This window comes from Salvelinus sp. IW2-2015, linkage group LG4p (genome assembly GCF_002910315.2).
Source record: "Salvelinus sp. IW2-2015 linkage group LG4p, ASM291031v2, whole genome shotgun sequence".
Classification (NCBI taxonomy): Eukaryota; Metazoa; Chordata; class Actinopteri; order Salmoniformes; family Salmonidae; genus Salvelinus; species Salvelinus sp. IW2-2015.
In genome coordinates, this window is record NC_036841.1 from 15,260,843 (window position 1) to 15,284,393 (window position 23,551).

The following is a 23,551-nucleotide window of genomic DNA, read 5'->3' on the forward strand; positions in this document are numbered from 1 at the left end:
AAAGAAGAGATGAGAGAAGGTGGAGGGAGAAAATGAGAGAGTGAGAGAGATTAGGAAGGAGAGGCGAGACTGAATGAGGAGAAAAAGAAAGACAAGGAACCATACATGGACGCCATGCTGGAGCTGAAAAAAAGAAAAAAAAAGACTGGAGAATGTAAGACAGAACCTGGAGGGGGGGGTGGGGGTTGCGTGATTGTGTGAAGAGGGCCTGAGATGTTCAAAGACAGAGCAGAAAGAGAGAGCAGATGAAGATTAGCGATTAGTGAGAAGCGAGTGGCGGGATGAGAGGAGGGAATTGATCTGCAGACTAATCAAGAAAAATAAACCGACTGGACAGGTACAGACACTCCACATAACAGATAGTTCACTCAACTGACCTATATATGTACTGTGTTTCCTTAACTTAAAACTATTCTATGAGAGACTTAGATCCATATACCCTATACTGCACATAGCCAGAGCCATATGAACAGAATAATAATACTATACAGCAGTGRAGGCTCCTCAGAAGAGGAAGGGGAGGACCATCCTCCTCAGTGAATTCCATAAAAATAAAAATAGTGAAACATTTAAAAAGTTATTATTTTTAGATAAAACTACAATAAATATATTCACATTTCACCAAATAATTAAAACACAATGTTTTGCAATGAAGATCTACAGTAGCCTCAGCAGCACTCTGTAGGGTAGCACCATGGTGTAGCTGGAGGACGGCTAGTTTCCATCCTCTTGGTGCATTGACTTCAATACAAAAGYGAGGAAGCTCGTGGTTGTCACCCCCTTCCATAGACTTACACAGWAGTTACATGAATGACAACTTATGCTGCAAATACTACGTCCAAAATAACACTTTTTTTACTGCAGTAATTTTGCAGTGTAACTGCAGTTACAGTGCAGTATAAATGCTGTTCGCCTGCAGTACACTGCAGTTATTCTGCAATCTCTGCGCCCAAAATATCATAGTCAACTGCAGATACTACACTTTTACTGCAGCTTCAAAACTTTTTGTAAGGGTGTGATTGTAGTGGTTTACTAACACGTTCGTTCTAGTAGCTATGTTGACTTGAAGTTAGCTTATATGGTGACAACGATGTAGGCTGTGTGTAACAGTTAGCGGTCATGATATGAAGGTTTGGCTTGGAATGGGTTTTTCGGGCTAGTGCCTTGTTTGGATGGATTAACTACCTTAATTAAAGGTAGTTAATCCAGGTAGGTTAGGTTTGACATTGTTCATATATTTTATTTAATCAACAGGTTCAATTTCCTCATTTAAAATATATTATTGAGTGTATCTCGATTGGTTTGTAAGCATGTCCTTATATACTGTGCTTTCCCTTAATTTTTGTGGCCCCCAATCTAAATAATTACTTAATGGTGACCCCTGGTGGGTGAACAGTGCAACTAAAGATCCTCTACAGCAGGGCTGCCCAACCCTCTTCCTGGAGATCTACTGTCCTGTARGTTTTCGGTCCAACCCTTATTTAGCCTATCTGATTCATCTAGTTAAGATCTTGTTGAGCAGCTAATTCATAGAATCAGGTGTGTTAAATTAGGGTTGGACTGAAAACCCACAGGACCGTAGATSTCCAGGAAGAGGGTTGGMCAGCCCTGCTCTACAGGCATCTCACAATTGAGTGTTTGACATTACAATGCGTGACAATGAKTTGGCATGATAGCACTTGTAAACAGATTGACACTCATGCCACATGGCAGTTCAAAACATGTGTTACACATACATTACACAATAGCTTGAGAGAAAGGGAAGAGGAAATGTATTTCTCCAGATAAGGAGTGGCTACTGGTTCAACATAAAAAGTMATGTATGAAATGAGTACTGGACACTTCCAACTGAACCTGAATACATGATGRGTTTAATCATGGCATYTTTTCTCTCYGCAGCTCTGCTGTTGCTGGTTCCCGGGATCCTGACTGAAAGTAATGTAGAATGTATTTATTTACTTTACCTCTTTGTACTGTCATCTCTATCACCTATACACTACAGTATAGTTGATATTGTAAATTACAATTACAACAGAGTCTTCCATTGAGTTGGTGGTGGTCAACAGCATCTCAAACACACCCAATCAGACCTACAGTACTGATGTCGCATTCAGAGGAGTCCTTATCGGTGCCATGAGGAGGCTGCAGGGGACCAGTGCAGGATTCAAGTTAGTAGATTATTAAGTTAAATTGGCTCATTGTTATATTCTCGGCTGTTGGTGTGTCAGTGAATTTATGTTATGTAGTCAGGTGTCATTGGTGAGCACTGTTGWTTTTGCAGTTTCACCTACACAGAGGACCGCAACTATGGTCCCTTCCTGGTGAGTGTGAATGGTGTAGCCGGGAACAATACTGAAAACACTTTCTGGGAGCTCCTTGTTCAGACTGGGGGGAATGGGACCACGATCAGACCTGATGTGGGTGAGTATGGATGGAAWGCCTCTTCTCTCTCTCTCTCATTTTTTTGTGGTTTATTTGCTGAGGGGCAAATCCCCCGATGTAAATTAGGGAAAAAGCATGCATGTTATTTACAATGACATTCATAAAATTTAACAACACTTCTGTCACACAAGTGTTGCACATACTGTACAGTTTAACTACTCACACACTGACCTATTTGGACATTATTTATGCAGGTATTGGCTGTTACATCCCTGAACCAAATGACCGCATCATCCTAAGATTTACTGTGTTCAACTCGGGCTCGCACTCCGTGAGTGGCAACAGTTCGAATCCTGGGAACCTGACAGCAGGAAGTAATGTAGCATTTTTTTTACTTCTAGAACATGTTCACCTCTTTGCAATGTCATCAGCACAGTATTGACATTGCAGGCAACATTGTTTTTCAACAGACACTTCCAGACTAGATTCCATTGAGCTGGTGGTAGTCAACAACATCTCAAACACAACCAACAAGACCTACAGTACTGACATTGCATTCAGAGGGGTCCTTATCGGTGCCATGAGGAGACTGCAGATCAATTCAGGATTCAAGTTAGTAGATTATTAGCTTCCATTGTGTCATTGTCAGATGCTGTAGATTGTTAGATGTGCGTTCAAATCCTTACAGTTTGAGCAATTGTGTAGAACCTTTCAGTGACCATGAACAGACAATGTTATGTAGTGCAAGGTGTCATTCATTGCATGGCATGGGGTGATACTGCATTTTCCACCTTGTTCACTGTCAAACATAATTGTGGTATTCTGGCATTTCACAATGACTCAAATTCAAATAAATTCATTATTCTGTTTTTGCAGTTTCACCTATACAGAGGACCCCAACTATGGCCCCTTCCTGGTGAGTGTGAATGGTGTGGCTGGGAACCTTACTGAGAAAACCTTCTGGGAGCTCCTGGTTCAGACTGGGGGGAATGGGACCACAATCAGACCTGATGTGGGTGAGTAGTGATGGAATGTCTTTTGGTCGGTCAATACGATCAGTCGGACCGTCTCTCTGTCTCCATCTTTCTCTCTCTGCAAACCTAGAGAAATACAGTGAGGGAAAAAAGCACGCAGGAGTTATTTTCAATCATTTACATTCATAAAATATAACAACTGTCACCAAAATGTTGCACATACTGTATAGTTACTCACACATTGTCCTATTTGGATATTTTTTCTGCAGGTATTGGCTGCTACATCCCAAAACAAAATGACCGCATCATCCTGAATTTTACAATGTTCACCACAAACTCCGCGAGTGGCAGTGGTACGAATCCTGGTGTGTTGTTGTTTTTGGTGTGTTTGTTTTTTGTTTTCTGATCTAAGCTTAACCCTTGCCTCAGTGACTACCATACATAACCCTAAAACACTAACTAACCCCATACCTTCGTCACTACCTGTCACGTTCCTGACCTTATTTCCTTTGTTTAGTCTTTGTTTAGTTGGTCAGGACGTGAGCTGGGTGGGCATTCTATGTTTTGTGTTTCTATGTTGGGTTTGTTGTTTGGCCTAATATGGTTCTCAATCAGAGGCAGGTGTTTGTCATTGTCTCTGATTGGGAACCATATTAAGGTAGCTTGTTTTCACTGTTTGTTTGTGGGTGGTTGTTCCTGTTCGTGTGTTCATCTGTTCTGTGTTCCCATGTTCAGGACTGTAGCGGTTTTGGTTCCTTCTGTCAGTTTGTTGTTTTTGTTCGTCGTTTAAGTATTTCCCATTAAATATGGATTATCATCGCGCTGCATTTTGGTCCTCCTCTCTTTTACCCGAAGACAGCCGTTACACTACCATACCACACCTTAAGTCACTAATTAACCCCATACCTAACCCTAAGTCACTTACTAACTCATTAGCAGGGAAGTTCACTTGCTTAATAATACATCTAAATTGGCAGATAAATATGTGGGTTTTTGTTATTTTCTGTGATAGTGATTTTCAATCAGTGTAAAAGTTATTCTGTGATCATGTTGGAACAGACAGTAGCTCCTGATCAATACTGTTTTGTGATTTGAAAATGTGCCACAGTTTGTTTTACAATTTGTCATTCAATTAAAAAAATATGCTCATGAAATAATTCTCTCATTGTTTGAATTACATTTAATTTCATGAAGCTTTACCCTGACATCATAGCAAATACGCTGCAAAGGCATGTGTTCCTTGTAGTGTTGGAAAAAGCATGCAATTGTCAAACTTGAGTAAAAGTAAAGATACCTTAAAAGAAAATGACTCAAGTAAAAGTGAGTCACAGAGTAAAATACTACTTGAGTAAAAGTCTAAAAGTATTTGGTTTTAAATATACTTAAGTATTAAAAGTGAAAGTAAAAGTATCAATTATTTGAAATTCCTTATATTAAGCAACCAGATGGCACCATGTTCTTGTATTTTTATTTACGGATAGCCAGGGGCACACTCCAAAACTCAGACATCATTTACAAACGAAGCATTTGTGTTTAGTGAGTCTGTCAGATCAGAGGAACTAGGGATGACCAGGGATGTTCTCTTGATAAGTGTATGAATTGGACTATTTTGCTGTCCTGCTAAGCATTCAAAATGTAAAGAGTACTTTTGTGTGTCAGGAATGTATGGCATACAAAAAAATACATTATTTTCTTTAGGAATGTAGTGAAGTAAAAGTAAAAGTTGTCAAAAATATGATTAGTACAGTAAAGTACAGATAACCCCAAAAACGACTTAAGTACTATTTTAAAGTATTTTTCCTTAAGTACTTTACACCACTGGTTCCTTATTCTTTCTTGGTAAAGACTAAGAAGAATGAAGATGGAAGATAAGGATGAATTAAATGAAAACACATCTTTGAAGACTGTAAAACAAATGTTAAATGAAGAACTAGGAATCAAATGAATATATTTAACTAGACATACAATTACTGAAGGTAGTTAACCCCCTGAACCTGCCCAAAAAGTATATTTTCAGTTCAAGGTAATTAGGTTGTACTCATAGAACAATTCATATTTGTGGGCATGGACACCAGAAAATATTCTGAGAATGGAGAACATTAATCTGAGATCTATGAGACAATCACTATCAACCTTTCTTGTTTTCAAAAATATTCACAGACATTATACTGCAACAGAAGCTCCATTGTTTTAGACCGGTTCCACTCTTACACAACAGAAGAGGGCACACGCAGAGAAAAACACGGATCAGGAACAATATATACTTGCACTGTCAATAAATGTGAAATTCAGTACTTTACAACTAAATGTAAGATGGCTCCTAGTAGAGATGTGTGCAGTGTAAACAAAATAAATAGGCCAAATCACTATTAAGTAATGTCAAACCAAATAATTGACTTGATTTGAGTTAATTTCAGTTTCTGACCATGACATTTAAAAAACAATTGCACGCATGCCGCTTTCACTTCCATTGATTTTTAGCTAGCAGAGGCAAAGGTAAGATGAAGTTTGTATTGTCAAAACCATGGATTACAGTTTCTCCTGGCCCATAGACTACTGTCAGGGTGAGGAACCATCTACTGTATGTAAAATACTGAACTTCCCCTTCAAAACTTCAGTCTCAAAAAATGTTATATTGACACAAGAAAATATTGTGGGAAAAGAGATCCGAAATCTGATATCTTTCTAAAGACAAGTCAGAGACTATCGAACTTCCTTGTGTATCACTGGTTTCCCGGCTTACTGTCGATGTCAGGAGGAATGTTCATTTGGACGTCAAACTGAGTAGTTGGGTGGATCAAGTTCACACAGTGAATTTAGCAAGTAAACACACCAAACCTTTTTTAAAGTATGGAGATTGTGCCTGGGAGGTGCCCAGGAGGCCATCAGAGAGGCATGTGCACGTGACAGACTTAATTGGTATAGAGAATCATGCACTCTTAGAACAAAAGGTTCCAAAGGGGTTCGTCGGCTGTCCCCATAGGATAACCTTTTCGGTTCCAGGTAAAAACACTTTTGGGTTTCATGTAGAACCCTATGTGGAAAGAGTTCTGCATTGAACTCAAAAGGGTTCTACCTGGAACCAAAAGGGTTCTTCAAAGGGTTCTCGTATGGGGATAGCTGACGAACCCTTCTGCATAAAACCCAGAGAATCTCACTGCCAATAGACTGCCGATAGGTACTTATCACAGTGGGATGCCATTCCTTCTCATGCTGAAACAAAAGCAATACCTGCTGCGTGCCGACATAGTGGCAACGAACCTGCCGTTTCTACTAGTAGAATCGCAATGTTCGTCACTGGCAAACAACTTGACTTTGAGCCAATTAGAAAGCACAGACCCCCACATGGGGGAGCCAACAGGAGTGAGAGAGAAAAAAGAGGGCATTTTCTCCGTACATCCACAGTTAAATGTCATGAGCTAGTCACACTTTATACGTGACACCTTTCAGGAAACTAGGTGTATGTTGCGCGTCCACGGGTTGTGTTAATGGCGCCGGAGGAGATGGCTGCCGTTTTACGGTCTCCTAACCAATTGTGTTATTGAGTGTGTTTTTACGTGTTATTTGTAACTTATTTTGCATATAATGTTTCTGCCACCGTCTCTTATGACCAAAAAGAGCTTCTGGATATCAGGACAGTGATTACTCACCTCGTACTGGACAAAGATTTTTTCTTTAACGAGTCGGACGCAAAGGATTTACTTCAGACACCCGACAAGGCCCACATCCCTATCATTCGCATGAGAAAGAGATGGAGATATCTGGGACGTAGGTCGGGGTGCCTTGTAAGGATCTGATAGTGAGTGGGTAATCTGCCTCTACCATCAGTCCTATTAGCCAACGTACAATCATTGGATAACAAAATAGACGAGCTACGATCACAAATATCCTACCAAAGGGGCATTAAAAACTGTAATATCTTATGTTTCACCGAGTCGTGGCTGAACGATGACATGGTTAAAAACTTCTTACCGCGACAACATCCGCTGAAAAGGCAGAGCGCGAAATTCAAAAGTCTTTTTTTGAAATATTTAACTTTCATACATTCACAAGTGCAATACACCAAGTCATAGGACTTCATGTTACAGAATACATTTATGTTTTGTTCGATAAAGTTCATATTTATATCCAAAAATCTCAGTTTACATTGGCGAGTTATGGTCAGTAATGKTGTGCCTCGAAAACATCCGGCGAATTTTCAGTGCCACATCAATTTACAGAAATACTCATCATAAACTTTGATGAGTTCCACAATAAATGTTTGTTTTGTTCGATAAAGTCCATCCTTTATGTCCAAATACCTCCTTTTTGTTAGCGCGTTTATTTCATAATCCAGACTCACGAGGCGCGGGCAAGTCCAGGCGAAAGTTCAGACGAAAAGTCCAAAAACTTATATAACAGTTCGTAGAAACATGTCAAACGATGTATAGAATCAATCTTTACGATGTTTTTAACATAAATCTTCAATAATGTTTCAACCGGAGAATTCCTTTGTCTTTAGAAATGCAATGGAACGCAGGTTGCTCTCACGGCCATGCGCGTGACCAGCTCATGGCACTCTGCCAGACATCTGGGTGAAACAGCTCTCATTCTCTCCTCCTTCACAGTAGAAGCCTCAAACAAGGTTCTAAAGACTGTTGACATCTATGGAAGCATTAGGAAGTGCAATATGACCCCATAGACACTGTTTATTAGAAAGGCAATGAGTTTAAAAAAACTACAAACCTCAGATTTCCCACTTCCTGGTTGGATTGTTCTCAGATTTTCACCTGCCATATGAGTTCTGTTATACTCACAGACATCATTCAAACAGTTTTGGAAACTTCAGAGTGTTTTCTATCAAAATCTACTACTAATATGCATATATTAGCTTCTGGGCCTGAGTAGCAGGAAGTTTACTCTGGGCACGCTTTTCATCCGAACATGAACATGCTTCCCCCTATCCCAAACAGTACATTCGTGGTCAAAAGTATTGAGAATGACACAAATATTAATTTTCACAAAGTCTGCTGCCTCAGTTTGTATGATGGCAATTTGCATATACTCCAGAATGTTATGAAGAGTGATCAGATGAATTGCACTTAATTGCAAAGTCCCTCTTTGCCATGCAAATGAACTGAATCCCCCCAAAACATGTCCACTGCATTTCAGCCCTGCCACAAAAGGACCAGCTGACATCATGTCAGTGATTCTTTCGTTAACACAGGTGTGAGTGTTGACGAGGACAAGGCTGGAAACCACTCTGTCATGCTGATTGAATTTGAATAACAGACTGGAAGCTTCAAAAGGAGGGTGGTGCTTGGAATCATTGTTCTTCCTCTGTCAACCATGGTTGCTGCAAGGAAACACATGCCGTCATCATTGCTTTGCACAAAAAGTGCTTCACAGGCAAGGATATTGCTGCAAGTAAGATTGCACCTAAATCAACCATTTATCGGATCATCAAGAACTTCAAGAGAGCGGTTCAATTGTTGTGAAGAAGGCTTCAGGGCGCCCAAGAAAGTCCAGCAAGCGCCAGGACCGTCTCCTAAAGTTGATTCAGCTGCGGGATCGGGGCACCACCAGTACAGAGCTTGCTCAGRAATGGCAGCAGGCAGGTGTGAGTGCATCTGCACGCACAGTGAGGCAAATACTTTTGGAGGATGCCTGGTGTCAAGAAGGGCAGCAAAGAAGCCACTTCTCTCCAGGAAAAACATCAGGGAAAGACTGATATTCTTCAAAAGGTACAGGGATTGGACTGCTGAGGACTGGGTTAAAGTCATTTTCTCTGATGAATCCCCTTTCCGATTGTTTGGGGCATCCAGAAAAAAGTTTGTCCGGAGAAGACAAAGTGAGCACTACCATCAGTCCTGTGTCGTGCCAACAGTAAAGCATCCTGAGACCATTCATGTGTGGGGTTGCTTCTCAGCCAAGGGAGTGGGCTCACTCACAATTTTGCCTAAGAACACAGCCATGAATAAAGAATGGTACCAACACATCCTCTGAGAGCAACTTCTCCCAACCATCCAGGAACAGTTTGGTGACGAACAATGCCTTTTCCAGCATGATGGAGCACCTTGCCACAAGGCAAAAAAATTATAACTAAGTGGCTCGGGGAACAAAACATCGATATTTTGGGTCCATGGCCAGGAAAATCCCCAGACCTTAATCCCATTGAGAACTTGTGGTCAATCCTCAAGAGGTAGACAAACAAAAACCCACAAATTCTGACAAGCTCCAAGCATTGATTATGCAAGAATGGGCTTTCATCAGTCAGGATGTGGCCCAGAAGTTAATTGACAGCTTGTCAGGGCGAATTGCAGAGGTCTTGAAAAAGAAGGGTCAACACTGCAAATATTGACTCTTTGCATCAACTTCATGTAATTGTCAATAAAAGCCTTTGACACTTATGAAATGCTTGTAATTATTCTTCAGTATTCCATAGTAACATCTGACAAAAATATCTAAAGACACTGAAGCAGCAAACGTTGTGGAAATTTTATATTTGTGTCATTCTCAAAACTTTTGGCCAAGACTGTACAGCTGCCGGGATTTACGCTACATCGACAAGATAGAACCGCTGCCTCCGGTAAGACAAGGGGTGGCGGTCTGTGTATATTTGTAAACAACAGCTGGTGCAGAAAATCTAATATTAAGGAAGTCTTGAGGTTTTGCTCACCTGAGGTAGAGTTACTCATGATAAGTTGTAGACYAGACTATTTATCAAGAGAGTTTTCATCTATATTTTTCATAGCTGTCTATTAACCACCACAAACCGATGCTTGCACTAAGTCCGCACTCAATGAGGTGTATAAAGCCATAAACAAACAGGAAAATGCTCATCCAGAGGCGGCGCTCCTAGTGGCCGGGGACTTAAATCCTTTTAACCTCATTTCTACCAGCATGTTAAATGTGCAACCAGAGAGAAAAARAAACTCTAGACCACCTTTACTCCACACACAGAGACGCGTACAAAGCTCTCCCTCACCCTCCATTTAGCAAATCTGACCATAATTGTTTCCTCCTGATTCCTGCATACAAGCAAAAACTAAAGCAGGAAGCACCAGTGACTCGGTCAATAAAGAAGTGGTCAGATGACGCAGATGCTAAGCTACAGGACTGTTTTGCTAGCACAGACTGGAATATGTTCCGGGATTCTTCCCGATGGCATTGAGGACTACACCACATCAGTCACTGGCTTCATCAATAAGTGCATCGATGACGTCGTCCTCACAGCGACTGTATGTACATACCCCAACCAAAAGCCATAGATTACAGGCAACATCCGCACTGAACTAAAGGGTAGTGCTACTGCTTTCAAATAGCGGGACTCTAGCGCGGCCGTTTCTAAGAAATCACGCTATGCCCTCAGACAAACCATCAAACAGGCAAAGCATCAATACAGGACTAAGATTGAATCGTACTACACAGGCTCCGACGCTCGTCGGATGTGGTAGGGCTGGCAAACTATCACAGACTACAAAGGGAAGCACAGCCGCGAGCTGCCCAGTGACATGAGCCTACCAGACGAGCTATATTATTTCTATGCTCACTTCGAGGCGAGCAACATTGAAGCATGCATGAAAGCATCAGCTGTTCCGGATGAATGTGTGATCACTTTCTCCGTAGCCGATGTGAGAAAAGACCATGAAACAGGACAACATTCACAAGGCCGCAGGGCCAGACGGGTTACCAGGACATGTACTCCGAGCATGTGCTGACGAACTGGCAAGTGTCTTCACTGACATTTTCAACCTGTCCCTGACTGAGTCTGTAATACCAACATGTTTCAAGCAGACCACCATAGTCCATGTGCCCAAGAACAGTAAGGTAACCTGCCTAAATGACTACCGACCCGTAGCACTCACGTCTGTAGCCATGAAGTGCTTTGAAAGGCTGGTCATGGCTCACATCAACACCATTATCCCAGAAAACCTAGACTCACTCCAATTTTCATACTTCCCCAACAGATCCACAGATGATGCAATCTCTATTGCACTCCACACTGCCCTTTCCCACCTGGACAAAAGGAACACCTATGTGAGAATGTTATTCATTGACTACAGCTCAGCGTTCAACACCATAGTGCCCTGAAAACTCATCACTAAGCTAAGGACCCTGGGACTGAACACCTCTCTCTGCAACTGGATCCTGGACTTCCTGACGGGCCACCCCCAGATGGTAAGGGTAGGTAACAACACATCTGCCAAGCTGATCCTCAACACAGGGGCCCCTCAGGGGTGCGTGCTCAGTCCCCTCCTGTACTCTCTGTTCACCCATGACTGCATGGCCAGGCACGACTCCAACATCAACATTTGCCGACGACACAACAGTGGTATGCCTGATCACCGACAATGATGAGACAGCATATAGGGAGGAGGTCAGAGACCTGGCCATGTCGTGCCAGGATAACAACCTCTCCCTCAATGTGGTGAAGACAAAGGAGATGATTGTGGACACCCCATTCTCATCGACAGGGCTGTAGTGGAGCAGGTGGAGAGCTTCAAGTTCCCTGGTGTCCACATCACCAACAAACTATCATGGTCCAAACACACCAAGACAGTCGTGAAGAGGGCACGACAAAGCCTATTCCCCCTCAGGAGACTGAAAATATTTGTTCATGGGTCCTCAGATTCTCAAAAAGTTCTACAGCTGCACCATCGAGAGCATCCTGACTGGCTGCATCACTGTCCGGTATGGCAACTGCTTGGCCTCCGACAGCAAGGCACCAAAGTGGGTAGGGCGTACAGGCCAGTACATCACTGGGGCCAAGCTTCCTGCCATCCAGGACCTCTATACTAGGCGGTGTCAGAGGAAGGCCCTAAATATTGTCAAAGACTCCAGCCACCCTAGTCATAGACTGTTCTCTATGCTCCCGCATGGCAAGCGGTACCGGAGCGCCAAGTCTAGGTCCAAAAGGCTCTACCCCCAAGCCATAAGACTCCTGAACAGCTAGTCAAATGGCTACGCAGACCATTTGCATTGTCCCCCCCCCCCCCTCTTTTACGATGCTGCTACTCTCTGGTTATTATCTATATATAGTAACTTTAACTCTACCTACATGTACAGTACATATTACCTCAATTACCTCAACTAACCTGTGGCACCTGTTCAATTACAAGCCTAGTGTCACATCTGCTCCTGCTACGCCCTCTGGTGTTCATCCTGTGTCTTCTTGACCTGCAGTTACTCCCCCTGTACACTCTCTCTCTCTCTCTSTGTGATTGTGTGGTTGGAGACAGGTGTGCTGGAGTCAGAGCAGATCCCTACCAGCTGCAACTCGTTCCTTAATCAAGAMCTCTACAAAAACTCAGTCCTGCCACTTCCACTCTGCCAGATCGTAATCTTTGCTCAGTCAGTTCATGATTCTAGCCATTTATGATTATTCAAGATCCTGTTACTCTGCTGTGCCTGTTTCCCTGCCTGACACCGTTTATCTTCTCATTGCAGTTTACCGGTCTGTCTCTGGCTCCTGTCTCCCGTTCCACATCTCACCACCCAACTACMTTGCTCTGGATTTTACTCACCACCACKACCTTGGATTCCACTCAGGACCTGTTTACCCTGTTCTACTCAGCTAACTCCAATCTCAGTCTCCACATCTGGTTTTTCTGCAACTCATCCAAGCTTCCCCAGATATGCACTCCATTTCTCTCTTGGTTCATTCATCCTGTTTCCTCATCTGGGTCTGCTCTCAGGGGTGCGTGCTCAGTCCCCTCCTGTACTCCCTGTTCCCCTGTGTCGCTCCGCTTAACACCTAGTTGGTTAAGTCATGGAAAAAGMCAGAAACCTTCCCGCTAGCCATGATTGGCTGAGATAATGAGTGGGATGGACATGCCAAGAGATGCGTTCGGATTGATCTGCCATGTAGCATGCTTCTGTCTATAACATGAGCTGGTCAGTATGTGTAGGTAATCCTTTCTAACGTGGTTCAGTCAGAATGCGCATTAGTTTCATGTGTTTTCCCTACCTTTACCCACTTGTTAGATACTATGCACATTGATAGCAAACATCCTCGCCATGTGATTTATCATAGTAGCAGGCAGCAGCAACCTAAATGATCAGACCGAAAACATGAGCGGAAATGTGAACGGGTGAAATTATGAAGCGAGTGGATGGTAAAATACAGCTTCACTCTATCCAATCAGAGCAGCAGTTATTTAGACCGCACATCAACGACTCAAAGACAGTACAGTATGGTTTAGAAACTCTGTGACTGACTGGCATGACAAATATGTTTGCTGGCACCCGAAAATACTTTTTCTTCCGATCACAGATATTTCAAAAAATACTCGGATCATCATCGTATCCAGAAAATTGCCCATATCCGTTACGATACTCGTTTTGTCCGACTTCTCGGCACACCCCAATATGAAAGTGAGTTGTGTTTGAGTGTGATCAGGGGTGTATTCATTCCTCCAACTCTGTTGAAAAACATTTCTTAGAAGGAAGCAAACGGAACGAAACGGGGATACACATACATTMATTTGTCCAATAGAAACTCTCATTTGCAACTGTTGGATTAATGAGTACACCCTAGGTAAGCTAGATGCAGGCAATATTGTGGAATGCGGTATTCACTTTGGGTGAAGCTTGAGGTTACTAGAGTTCAAATTCCTTCTCAAGTGTATACTTAAGCAGTAAGGTCCGACTGGGTGTGGTATATGACCAAAGATTGTTCTTCGGCAAGAGGCAACGTGGAGTGCCTGGATACAGCCCTTAGCCGTGGTATATTGGCCATATACCACAAACCCCTGAGGTGCCTTATTGCTATTATAAACTGGTTACCAATGTCATTACAGCAGTAGAAATAAATGTTTTGGCAAACAGCTGTCAGCCAATCAGCATTCGGGGCCCGAACCACCCAGTTTATAAAAAAGACCAACACACTATCTAACATTAAAGTATTATCCAATCTACTATATTGTCATATGTGTATGAATACCCATTTAACCTAACTCCTAAACTTAACCCTAACCTTAACCCCTAGCTTAGCTAACGTTAGCCAGCTAGCTAACATTAGCCACCTAGCTAGAATTTGTAACATATCATACGTTTAGATTATTATTATTTTTTTTWACATATAATACGTTTTGCAAATTTGACCTCTATATACAGGACTAGTAAAGGCCCAGTGCACTACTTTTGTGAAAGTTGTTTAACTAAATGTATTTCTTTTTGAGTGTTTACCATCATTTGTAACTTCAGTCTGATAATTATCTGTACAAAACATTTAATCTGATAATACTTGTGGAATAAAAAAGTATTTGCTTGATATCTTTTCCAGTTTCTTGAAATACTTTGGAAATGCAACTTATTTCTATGTGAAAAGTGAAATGGTCTATTAATTCCTCTTACATTTTAGTAGACACTCGTATAAAGAGCAACTTTTTTCCAGTGCATACATTTTTCCACRGGGGAATTGAACCCACAACCCTAGCGTTGCAAGCACCATGCTCTACCAAATAAGCCACATCATCACATCGCATCATCATAAACCACTTGATGTCTGAATGTACCCAATTACGGTATTGTGCTTTTTTTTTTTTTTCGTGGTGATGGAAAGTCTACAGGTACAAATCTAGATGACCAGTTTTTAGTCTTTGCCCATAACTTTGCATAAATTGATATAAATGTTTGACCACAAGGTTTAGTTCTTTATGGATTCCATTAGAATGAAGATTGTAGAGAAAAGGACAGGCCAACAACTTACAATTCCAACTATTGTATCCTTCAAGATATGATTCTTAATTATACAACTACTTTTTTTTGCCAAAGCAGAGATGCTGATTGTTATTTTTTTGCCTGTGCTACAGATGTCTATTATTTTTCAGTGGGTACCGCAGCACCCTCAGCACACCTACTTCCCGCGGCTATGTCAAAAGGCTGTCCCGTTGGGGCTGGTGACTGGGGTGGTGTTTTCAACCAGTCTGGAGTGTGGTTGTTATTTTAGGCTGTCTGGTCTATCCAGACTGGTGATGTGACCTTGCAGCAGAACAAGTCCCGCAACAGTAGAGATAACCCAATCTATAACACTAGAACACTTTTTCATAATCTCCCATCATGTCGTAGTCACCCAGACACATTTCGTAGTCCTTGGACGCTGGCGGCTGGACATGGCTAGTTCTTCTGCGGGGCAGTGATGGCGCAGAGAAAGCACAGTGGGTCCAGGTATTTGAGAAGTAGCAGTCGGTGTCGTATCCCCATGGTGTGCTTCACTTGTCTACAAATCCCTGTTGTGTTTCCATTATCAGATATTGCACCAGTGTTTGCAAGCTTTTGTTATGCCACCTCTGAGGCCTGATCAAACATCTTGTCTCCAGGACCAGCTGGAAATGTATGCCTATGCTTCTACTCTTTGGTATTTTTATACTGTATTAGACCTGTAGACATTCCAACAGAGAAGGTGCACAATCCATAGAGTGGGTGTGCAGGAAATAACATGGGGAAATCACTGTCAATGATTGATTAGACTGATTTAAGCTCATGTATGGTATGTTTTAAGCCCTTTACTGAACAGTCAAACATAATATTTAAATGTGTGTTTTATGTATGTGTTGCCAGCCACCAGCCAAGGTCACAGGCAATTCAGCTTGTAACTTTAGTGGACTACTAGTCCTTAAACTGCCAAGTGCATTTTGTAAAACAAACTTTTATCAAATAATCATGCTCCATTTCCATGTAGAACCCTCTGCAGAAAGGCTTCTACATGGAACCAAAAAGGGTTCTACTATGGGGACAGACGAAAAACCCTTTTAGGTTCTAGATAGCAACTTTTTTAGTGAAAATATATACACACACACACACACACACACACACACACACACACACACACACACACACACACACACACACACACACACACGTGAGTGTAAATAATATATACAGTTCATTTCTGAAATGATTGTGTGCGCGCGTACAGGTATACACGTACACTGTACATGTATAATGATACCACTGTTGCAGTCATTTTGTTTCCCCGCACAAGTGGTGCTCCATAGCTACTTGTCCTTTATTAACCTTTTACACAGTAATTACAAATGGAATGTTATTTTACAGTAGTTTGGGTATATAACAATATCATGGTGAAACTCTATTTTTCATTCTAAACAGTCTTAAGATTGACCATTACTACCATACTTATTTCCTGTTATGGTACATGTAATAAAATGCACAACAGCACTTTTTAAAATAAAACAGTATCAGTCAGGCGCTTCTGAATGTTCACCATTTTGTAAAATTCAGGATGATGCGGTCATTTGGTCCTGGGATGTAACAGCCAATACCTGTGAAAACAAGGTCCAAATAGGTCATTTTGTGTTTACAGTATGTGCACAATCCATGTGACAAATACATTGTAAATAACACTAGCTTTTCCGCTTAATGCTATAGCTTTGCTCTCTGAGAGAGAGTGAGAGTTCTAAACACGGTCTTAACATTGTGAGAGTGAGACTACTCCTCCTCACCCACATCAGGTCTGATCACGGGTCCATTCTTCACAGTCTGAACAAGGAGCTCCCAATAAGTGTGCTCATTTTGTGTTTACAGTATGTGCACAATTAATGTGACAAATAGATTGTTGTAAATAACGCTTGCTTTTCCCCTTTAGAGCGCGTGAGAGAGCGAGAGTCTAAATCATTACTCACCCACGTCAGGTCTGATCACAGGTCCGCTTTTCCCAGTCTGAACAAGGAGCTCCCAATAAGTGTGCTCAGCATTGTCCCCGGCTACACCATTCACACTCTCCAGGAAAGGACCATAGTTGGGGTCCTCTGTGTAGGTAAACCTGGAAGAACAATGATCACTGACATAACAGAAAATCTTTGACACACCATCTGCCAATTATAATACACCTTATCCATTCCAAAAGCAAGAATACCACCATTACTTTAGACATTGAAAACATGAAAATGACATACCTTGCCATGCAATAAATGACACATAGAACTACAGAACATTATCTGTAAATTGGCATAGAAACTATTGCTCAAACTGTATCATCGATATTGCATAAATGAGCTATTCTAGAAATCAAGCAATAGAATCTACATTTCTACTGACTTGAAGTCTGAATTGGTCTGCTGCAGTCTCCTCATGGCACCGATTAGGATCCCTCTGAACACAACGTCAGCACTGTAGGTCTCATTGGGTGCATTGGAGATGCTGTTGACTATCGTCAAATTGATGGGGTTTGATCCATGTTCCGCTGTAATAAAATTGTAACTAAAAATTAACTACACTGTATAGGTTATAAAGATAACATTACAAATATGTAAATATATTCCACATTACTTTCAGTCAGGATCCCAGGAACCAGCAACAGCAGAGCTGCAGAGAGAAAAAATGCCATGATTAAACCCATCATGTATTCAGTTGGAAGTGTACAGTGATGCACTCATTCCTTTTTATATTAAAACTTGTAACCACTCCTTTAGTGAGTGCATATTCTTTATCTAGGCAACATGCTGGCTGGACTGAAAATAATCTGATTTTTCATTGTAATTTTCATTCATTTCTCTTGCCGTCATGCTTGTACTGTACGTTTTGTACTGCCAAACTCAACATTTAGTTTGTGTCATATCTTGTATGTATCACCATCCGTCAACTGTTTCWGGGGACTTTAAAAAGTAAACTTGGATTATCGCACAATGACCTTGTATTCAACTTTCATAGTTTACTGATTGTACCGGCCTATAGTAGCCTGAGTACCAGTCTCTTTAGTTAACATTCCACTCCTTGTCATTTCCAATGAGTGCCAATTCCTCTTTTCAGAGGTGCAAACATTTGTCGGCAGGTAAACATTTGACAATCCTACCAGTGTGTCTGAGCTTTTATATTGTAGACCGCACCTTTTTTTCAAAGAGCTCTACCAAAATAAAAATCTTGTGCAGTGACTAACCCAACAGCTAAGGTCCCGAAGTGGGGTGGGGACCCCAACCAAAACTTCCTTATGGTCCTGAAAAGGCTAAGGCCTGTGAACAAAGGATACATTAAACCTTCAGTTTCAGACAACATAAAGGAATGTGAGAATGAATAACATTAAATCTGAAATCTTTGAAAAGTTGAGTCAATGACTATCAACCTTCCTTGTTGTCCTTTTGTTCAAAATATTCACAAAAACATAATACTGTAATAGAAGCTCCATTGTTATTCTCAGAGTCCGTATTCATGTCATAAGGAATTCCCCTCAACCAAAAATTGGGGGAATTATTATTATTATTATTCCCCATTTACCCCCATTGTAAGAGCCAACTTCTTCATAGATGTTTTGTTATACAGAAATAACAAAAAAATGACAAAAGTGCGTTGGGTTGTTCAATATGCTGTACGTAACCAGGTCATAAATCCCGACCTCTGGTTCGCAATGCTCCAACATAGGGACATARAGCCATAGAGAAGAGCTCTGTGGCTTCAGGCTATTCGTGTGGAAGACTGGGAAATGTGGGGACACGGTGTCCAAGGACCTGGTGTCCAAGTAGGCTACATATTTTTTTATTTCACCTTTATTTAATCAGGTGGGCTAGTTGAGAACAAGTTCTCATTTACAACTGCGACCTTGCCAAGATAAAGCAAAGCAGTGCGACACAAAACAGACATACAGTCAATAAACAAACATACAGTCAATAACACAATAGGAAAAAAGTCTATACAGTGTGTGCAAATGAGGTAAGATAAGAGAGGTAAGGCAATAAATAGGCCGTAGTGGCGAAATAATTACAATTTAGCAATTAAAACACTGGAGTGATAGATGTGCAGAAGATGAATGTGCAAGTAGAGATACTGGCGTGCAAAGGAGCAAAATAATAAATAACAGTATGAGAATGAGGTAGTTGATGGGCTATTTACAGATGTGCTATGTACAGGTGCAGTGATCTGTGAGCTGCTCTGACAGCTAGTGCTTAAAGTTAGTGAGGGAGATATGAGTCTCCAGCTTCAGTGATTTTTGCAATTCGTTCCAGTCATTTGCAGCAGAGAACTGGAAGGAAAGGCGGCCAAAGAAGGAATTGACTTTGGGGGTGACCAGTGAACTATACCTGCTGGAGCGCGTGCTACGGGTGGGTGCTGCTATGGTGACCAGTGAGCTGAGATAAGGCGGGGCTTTACCGAGCAAAGACATAGATGACCTGGAGCCAGTGGGTTTGGCGATGAATATGAAGCGAGGGCCAGCCAATGAGAGCATACAGGTCGCAGTGGTGGGTAGTATATGGGGCTTTGGTGACAAAACGGATCGCACTGTGATAGACTACATCCAATTTACTAAGTAAGTGTTGGAGGCTATTTTGTAAATGACACCTCCAAAGTCATTGTGTGTGAAAGCTATGTGTGTGCAAAAAATTACATCACAGATAAGACATTTAAAACTTCTTCGGGATCGGTGTCCCCTCCACGGGACGGTTAAGCTAACGTAGGCTAATGCGATTAGCATGAGGTTGTATGTAACAAGAACATTTCCCAGGACATATCTGATATTGGCAGAAAGCTTAAATTCTTATTAATCTAACTGCACTGTCCAATTTACAGTAGCTATTACAGTGAAATAATACCATGCTATTGTTTGAGGACTGCCCAATTTTGAACATGAAAAGTTATTAATAAACAAATTAGGCACATTTGGGCAGTCTTGATACAACATTTTGAACAGAAATGCAATGGTTCATTGGATCAGTTTAAAACGCGGCACATACACTGCTGCAATCTAATGGCCAAAATCTAAGTTGCACCTGGGCTGGAATAATACATTATGGCCTCTCTTGCATTTCAAAGATTGTATGAACAAAAATATACAAAATAACGTTTTTTTTTCTTCTATGTATTATCTTTTACCAGAACTATTGTGCTATATTATCCTACATTCCTTTCATTTCCACAAACTTCAAAGTGTTTCCTTTCAAATAGTACCAAGAATATGCATATCCTTGTTTCAGTGTCTGAGCTACAGGCAGTTAGATTTGGGTATGTCATTTTAGGCAAAAATGCATGGAATCACATGGTTGAGTTGTTTATCTGCGACAGGGTCGTCACTAGTTACCACAGCCATAAACCATGCCTATTTCTACAATTTCTCTTCTTAAAATGTTATTTTAAACTTGACCTTAACCCTAATCTTAACCACACTACTAACCTTATGCCTAACCCTAACCTTCAAATAAGAGCAAATGGCACATTTGTTTTAATCCATTTTTACGATGTAGCCAATTTTGAATTTGTGATTGTGCTATCTAGTGAAAACCCTGTGACAGCCATTAACTTTAGAACAAAGTTGACTACAAATACGAAGTTGCCAATGTCTTTGCAATTTATACAAAACAAGCTACATATAAAAATGTTTCAAATGAAAACTGAGATGACTGTGTTAAAATAAAGATTAGGCTATAGGTGTTTTCAATCATATTCAATTGACTTCTATGCTACTGTCAGTCATTTGTCTCAATATATTTCATAATGTTTAGTTGAACATGTTTGCAATTATGTGCCAAATCGGTGATTTAGAATAAGCTGCCTCAATTTGCAGCCGTAGGTGGTTCTTTCACTAGGAGCTGATCTGTCTTCAGTATTGTGAAATAATTGTAATGTTAAGGAAATATTTGAATGGAGAAAGCTGATCTGAGAGCAGTGCTCCTTTTTATTCGATCCACATCTTCCAACCGACGCACTTAGCCACCGTTCTCTCTGCGTGGTGGTTTGGGAAACGCATGCTCCATCAGCCATTGTAGCAAAGATGCATTGTTAAAAAACTCGTAAGGCTAAGTTCCATTGCTATCGGGAAACCGGGCGCTGGTTGCTAGCTAGCATTCACTCATGTGGCTAACGTTAGCGCCATCATGAAAAGGGGCATGAGTGAATCCCTAAAATATTTCGTATTTTCTAAGAAGTGAGAATTCTTGGGACAAGGCAATGTTGAAACGTAATCTTTAAGGACATGACTGAAGGGCAGAGGAGAGGCAGAATGATTACGAGCCGGTGGTTACGGCGAATTCCACAGCACCATGATTCCCTGTTATAGGTTCGGCTCAAGCTGTTGGTTTTGCATTTAGTACCAACTGGTACTTTTTTTTTATTAGATAGCCCTAACACGGGCCTTTGTTTGTACTGCCCTGGGGAGAGTTGAAAGAACACCCAATACAGTTTCCTTCTTTTTGTTGAAGTCACGTCTCTGCATCTCATTTTGTGCTATCCCGTTTAGGACTGTGTTAGTGAATGGGTATAGCCTTTCACAATATCTTTTAATGGGGGCGATKGAAGCTATCAAATCATTCGGAATTGTTTTCAACATTCCAGAAAAGACAGTTGAAAGTTCCACATGTTCAGCAAGTAAAGCATCATAACGTGCAATTACCTCTGCAAGCTCCTTGTAGTTGTCCTTGTTAATGGAACTTTCCCTCTCGTCGTGTCCTCCTAAAAGCAAATTCTTGCATTCCCTGCTTTTGTGTAGCTGAACGATCGATTTTCTTCAGGTCACTGCACTCACCTTTCGACCAAGGCTGACTTTCCAAAAAGCAGGTAAGGCCAGCCTTGGTCGAAAGGTGAGTGCAGTGACCTGAAGAACATCGATCGTTCAGCTAAACAAAAGCAGGGCATGCAAGAATTTGGTTAACAGGGAGCCTTTCATCAAGCAATTATTTGGGGACATATGAATATGTAGTATAGTTTCATCTAAAAAGGATAACTTTAAGGTTTCACTATTTACATTTTTATGACATTTCACTGAGGATGGTGCTCCCCTTCCCCCTCTGACGAGCCTTCACTGCTGTACACACAATAATTTCAGAAATATCCTTTTACCACACACACACACACACACACACACACACACACACACACACACACACACACACACACACACACACACACACACACACACACACACACACACACACACACACACAAAGTAAAAGTAAAAGTCTTGGGTGGCGAGTTGGTACAATTCCAAGTCTGGGAAGTTAAAACCACCCTCAGACTTAAAGAGATGTAAAACATTCATTTTTATTCTATGAGTTTTATTTGCCCATATAAAGTCTTATGGCCCGAGTATACATTTTTAAAGAATGTCTTCAGTGGGGTAATTGGTATTACCGAGAATAAATATGAAAACTTTGGGAGCCATGCCATTCTGAAGAGGTAAATTCGACCTGTAAGATTTTTGGGAATATTCTTCCATTTAAATAGATCTGCTTTCATATTGTTGAGTAATGGGATAAAGTTCTCTTTATTATTTGTTGTTACTTAAGCATCCTAAGTATTTTATATTTTATAATGTTCCACTTAAAGGATTGTTTAGATCAAGAGTTATTATTTTTCATTTTCCTATTGCCATTACTTCCGTTTTTCCAAGTTTTATATCCTGAAATTTTAGAGTTTTCAGAAAATATTTGTGAAAATTGAGTTTTCAATATTGGTCAGGTATATCAGGAGATCGTCAGCAAATAAATTGTGTATTTTTACGTTTAGTTTGGTAAACAAATACTGATACCTGTTAAGTTTGGGTTCTGTCTAATTCTTTCTAAGCGGTTAAATTGTCAGTGCAAACAGGATAGGGAGTGGGGCAATCCCTGTCTTGTGCCATTTCTAATGCAATTTCTTAAGAAAACGTATTTGTTTATATTTTTGCTTGAGGATATTTATATACCATTTGTATTAAATGTATTATTTCAGCTGGAAAGTTCAAGGCTTTCAACGTTTTTATTCGAAAAGGCCATTCAAGACAGTCAAAAGCCTTTTTGGCATTAACAGCCATTATTGTTAAGTCTATATCTTTTTTTGCGTATTCTATTATAAATTGTTCTTGTATTTGTTTGTCTATTTTTAATGAACCCTGTTTGATATTTATTAAGACTCTTGCAATTATTTTGCATAAGCTTTTATATTATTGTGTTGTTGCAAATTATTGAAGTTATGGGTCTGTAATCAGCAGGGGACTCTACAGATTTTAATATAACTGAAATAACTTTGATACATGGAACTAGGAAGTAGTGAATTGAGTGATACACTACATGACCAAAAGTATGTGGACACCTGCTCGTTGAATATCTCATTACATAATCATGGGCATTAATATGGGTTGTACCCCTTTGCTGCTATAACAGCCATTCCTGGTGCTTTTCTCTGCGTGAATGTTTTAACGCGGTCTATTTTTGGGTGAACTCTATTTTACCAGATTTTTTTGGTCTGTTGATAATTTTTTCAGGGTTGTCGATTGAGGCTGAATGATCAGTCCA

At 40.8% G+C, this 23,551-nt stretch overlaps 2 protein-coding genes across 2 annotated transcripts; one reads left to right on the forward strand and one right to left on the reverse strand.

The window, feature by feature from the left end:
* Nucleotides 1-1,814: 1,814 nt before the first annotated feature.
* LOC111960574 (uncharacterized) lies at nt 1,815-4,513 on the forward strand. Its single transcript, XM_023982631.2, has 7 exons — nt 1,815-1,935; nt 2,036-2,168; nt 2,282-2,421; nt 2,637-2,756; nt 2,853-2,994; nt 3,259-3,398; nt 3,626-4,513. Exons 1-7 carry the CDS (start codon nt 1,863-1,865, stop codon nt 3,760-3,762), a joined length of 885 nt encoding a protein of 294 aa, XP_023838399.1. The 5' UTR covers nt 1,815-1,862; the 3' UTR covers nt 3,763-4,513.
* Nucleotides 4,514-16,304: 11,791 nt separating this feature from the next.
* On the reverse strand, nt 16,305-17,737 carry LOC111957707 (transcobalamin-1). The gene is made up of 4 exons (XM_023978656.2): nt 17,628-17,737; nt 17,397-17,541; nt 16,982-17,121; nt 16,305-16,621 (listed from the first exon to the last, which is right to left on the reverse strand). Exons 1-4 carry the CDS (start codon nt 17,698-17,700, stop codon nt 16,560-16,562), a joined length of 420 nt encoding a protein of 139 aa, XP_023834424.1. The 5' UTR covers nt 17,701-17,737; the 3' UTR covers nt 16,305-16,559.
* Between the last annotated feature and the right edge of the window lie 5,814 nt (nt 17,738-23,551).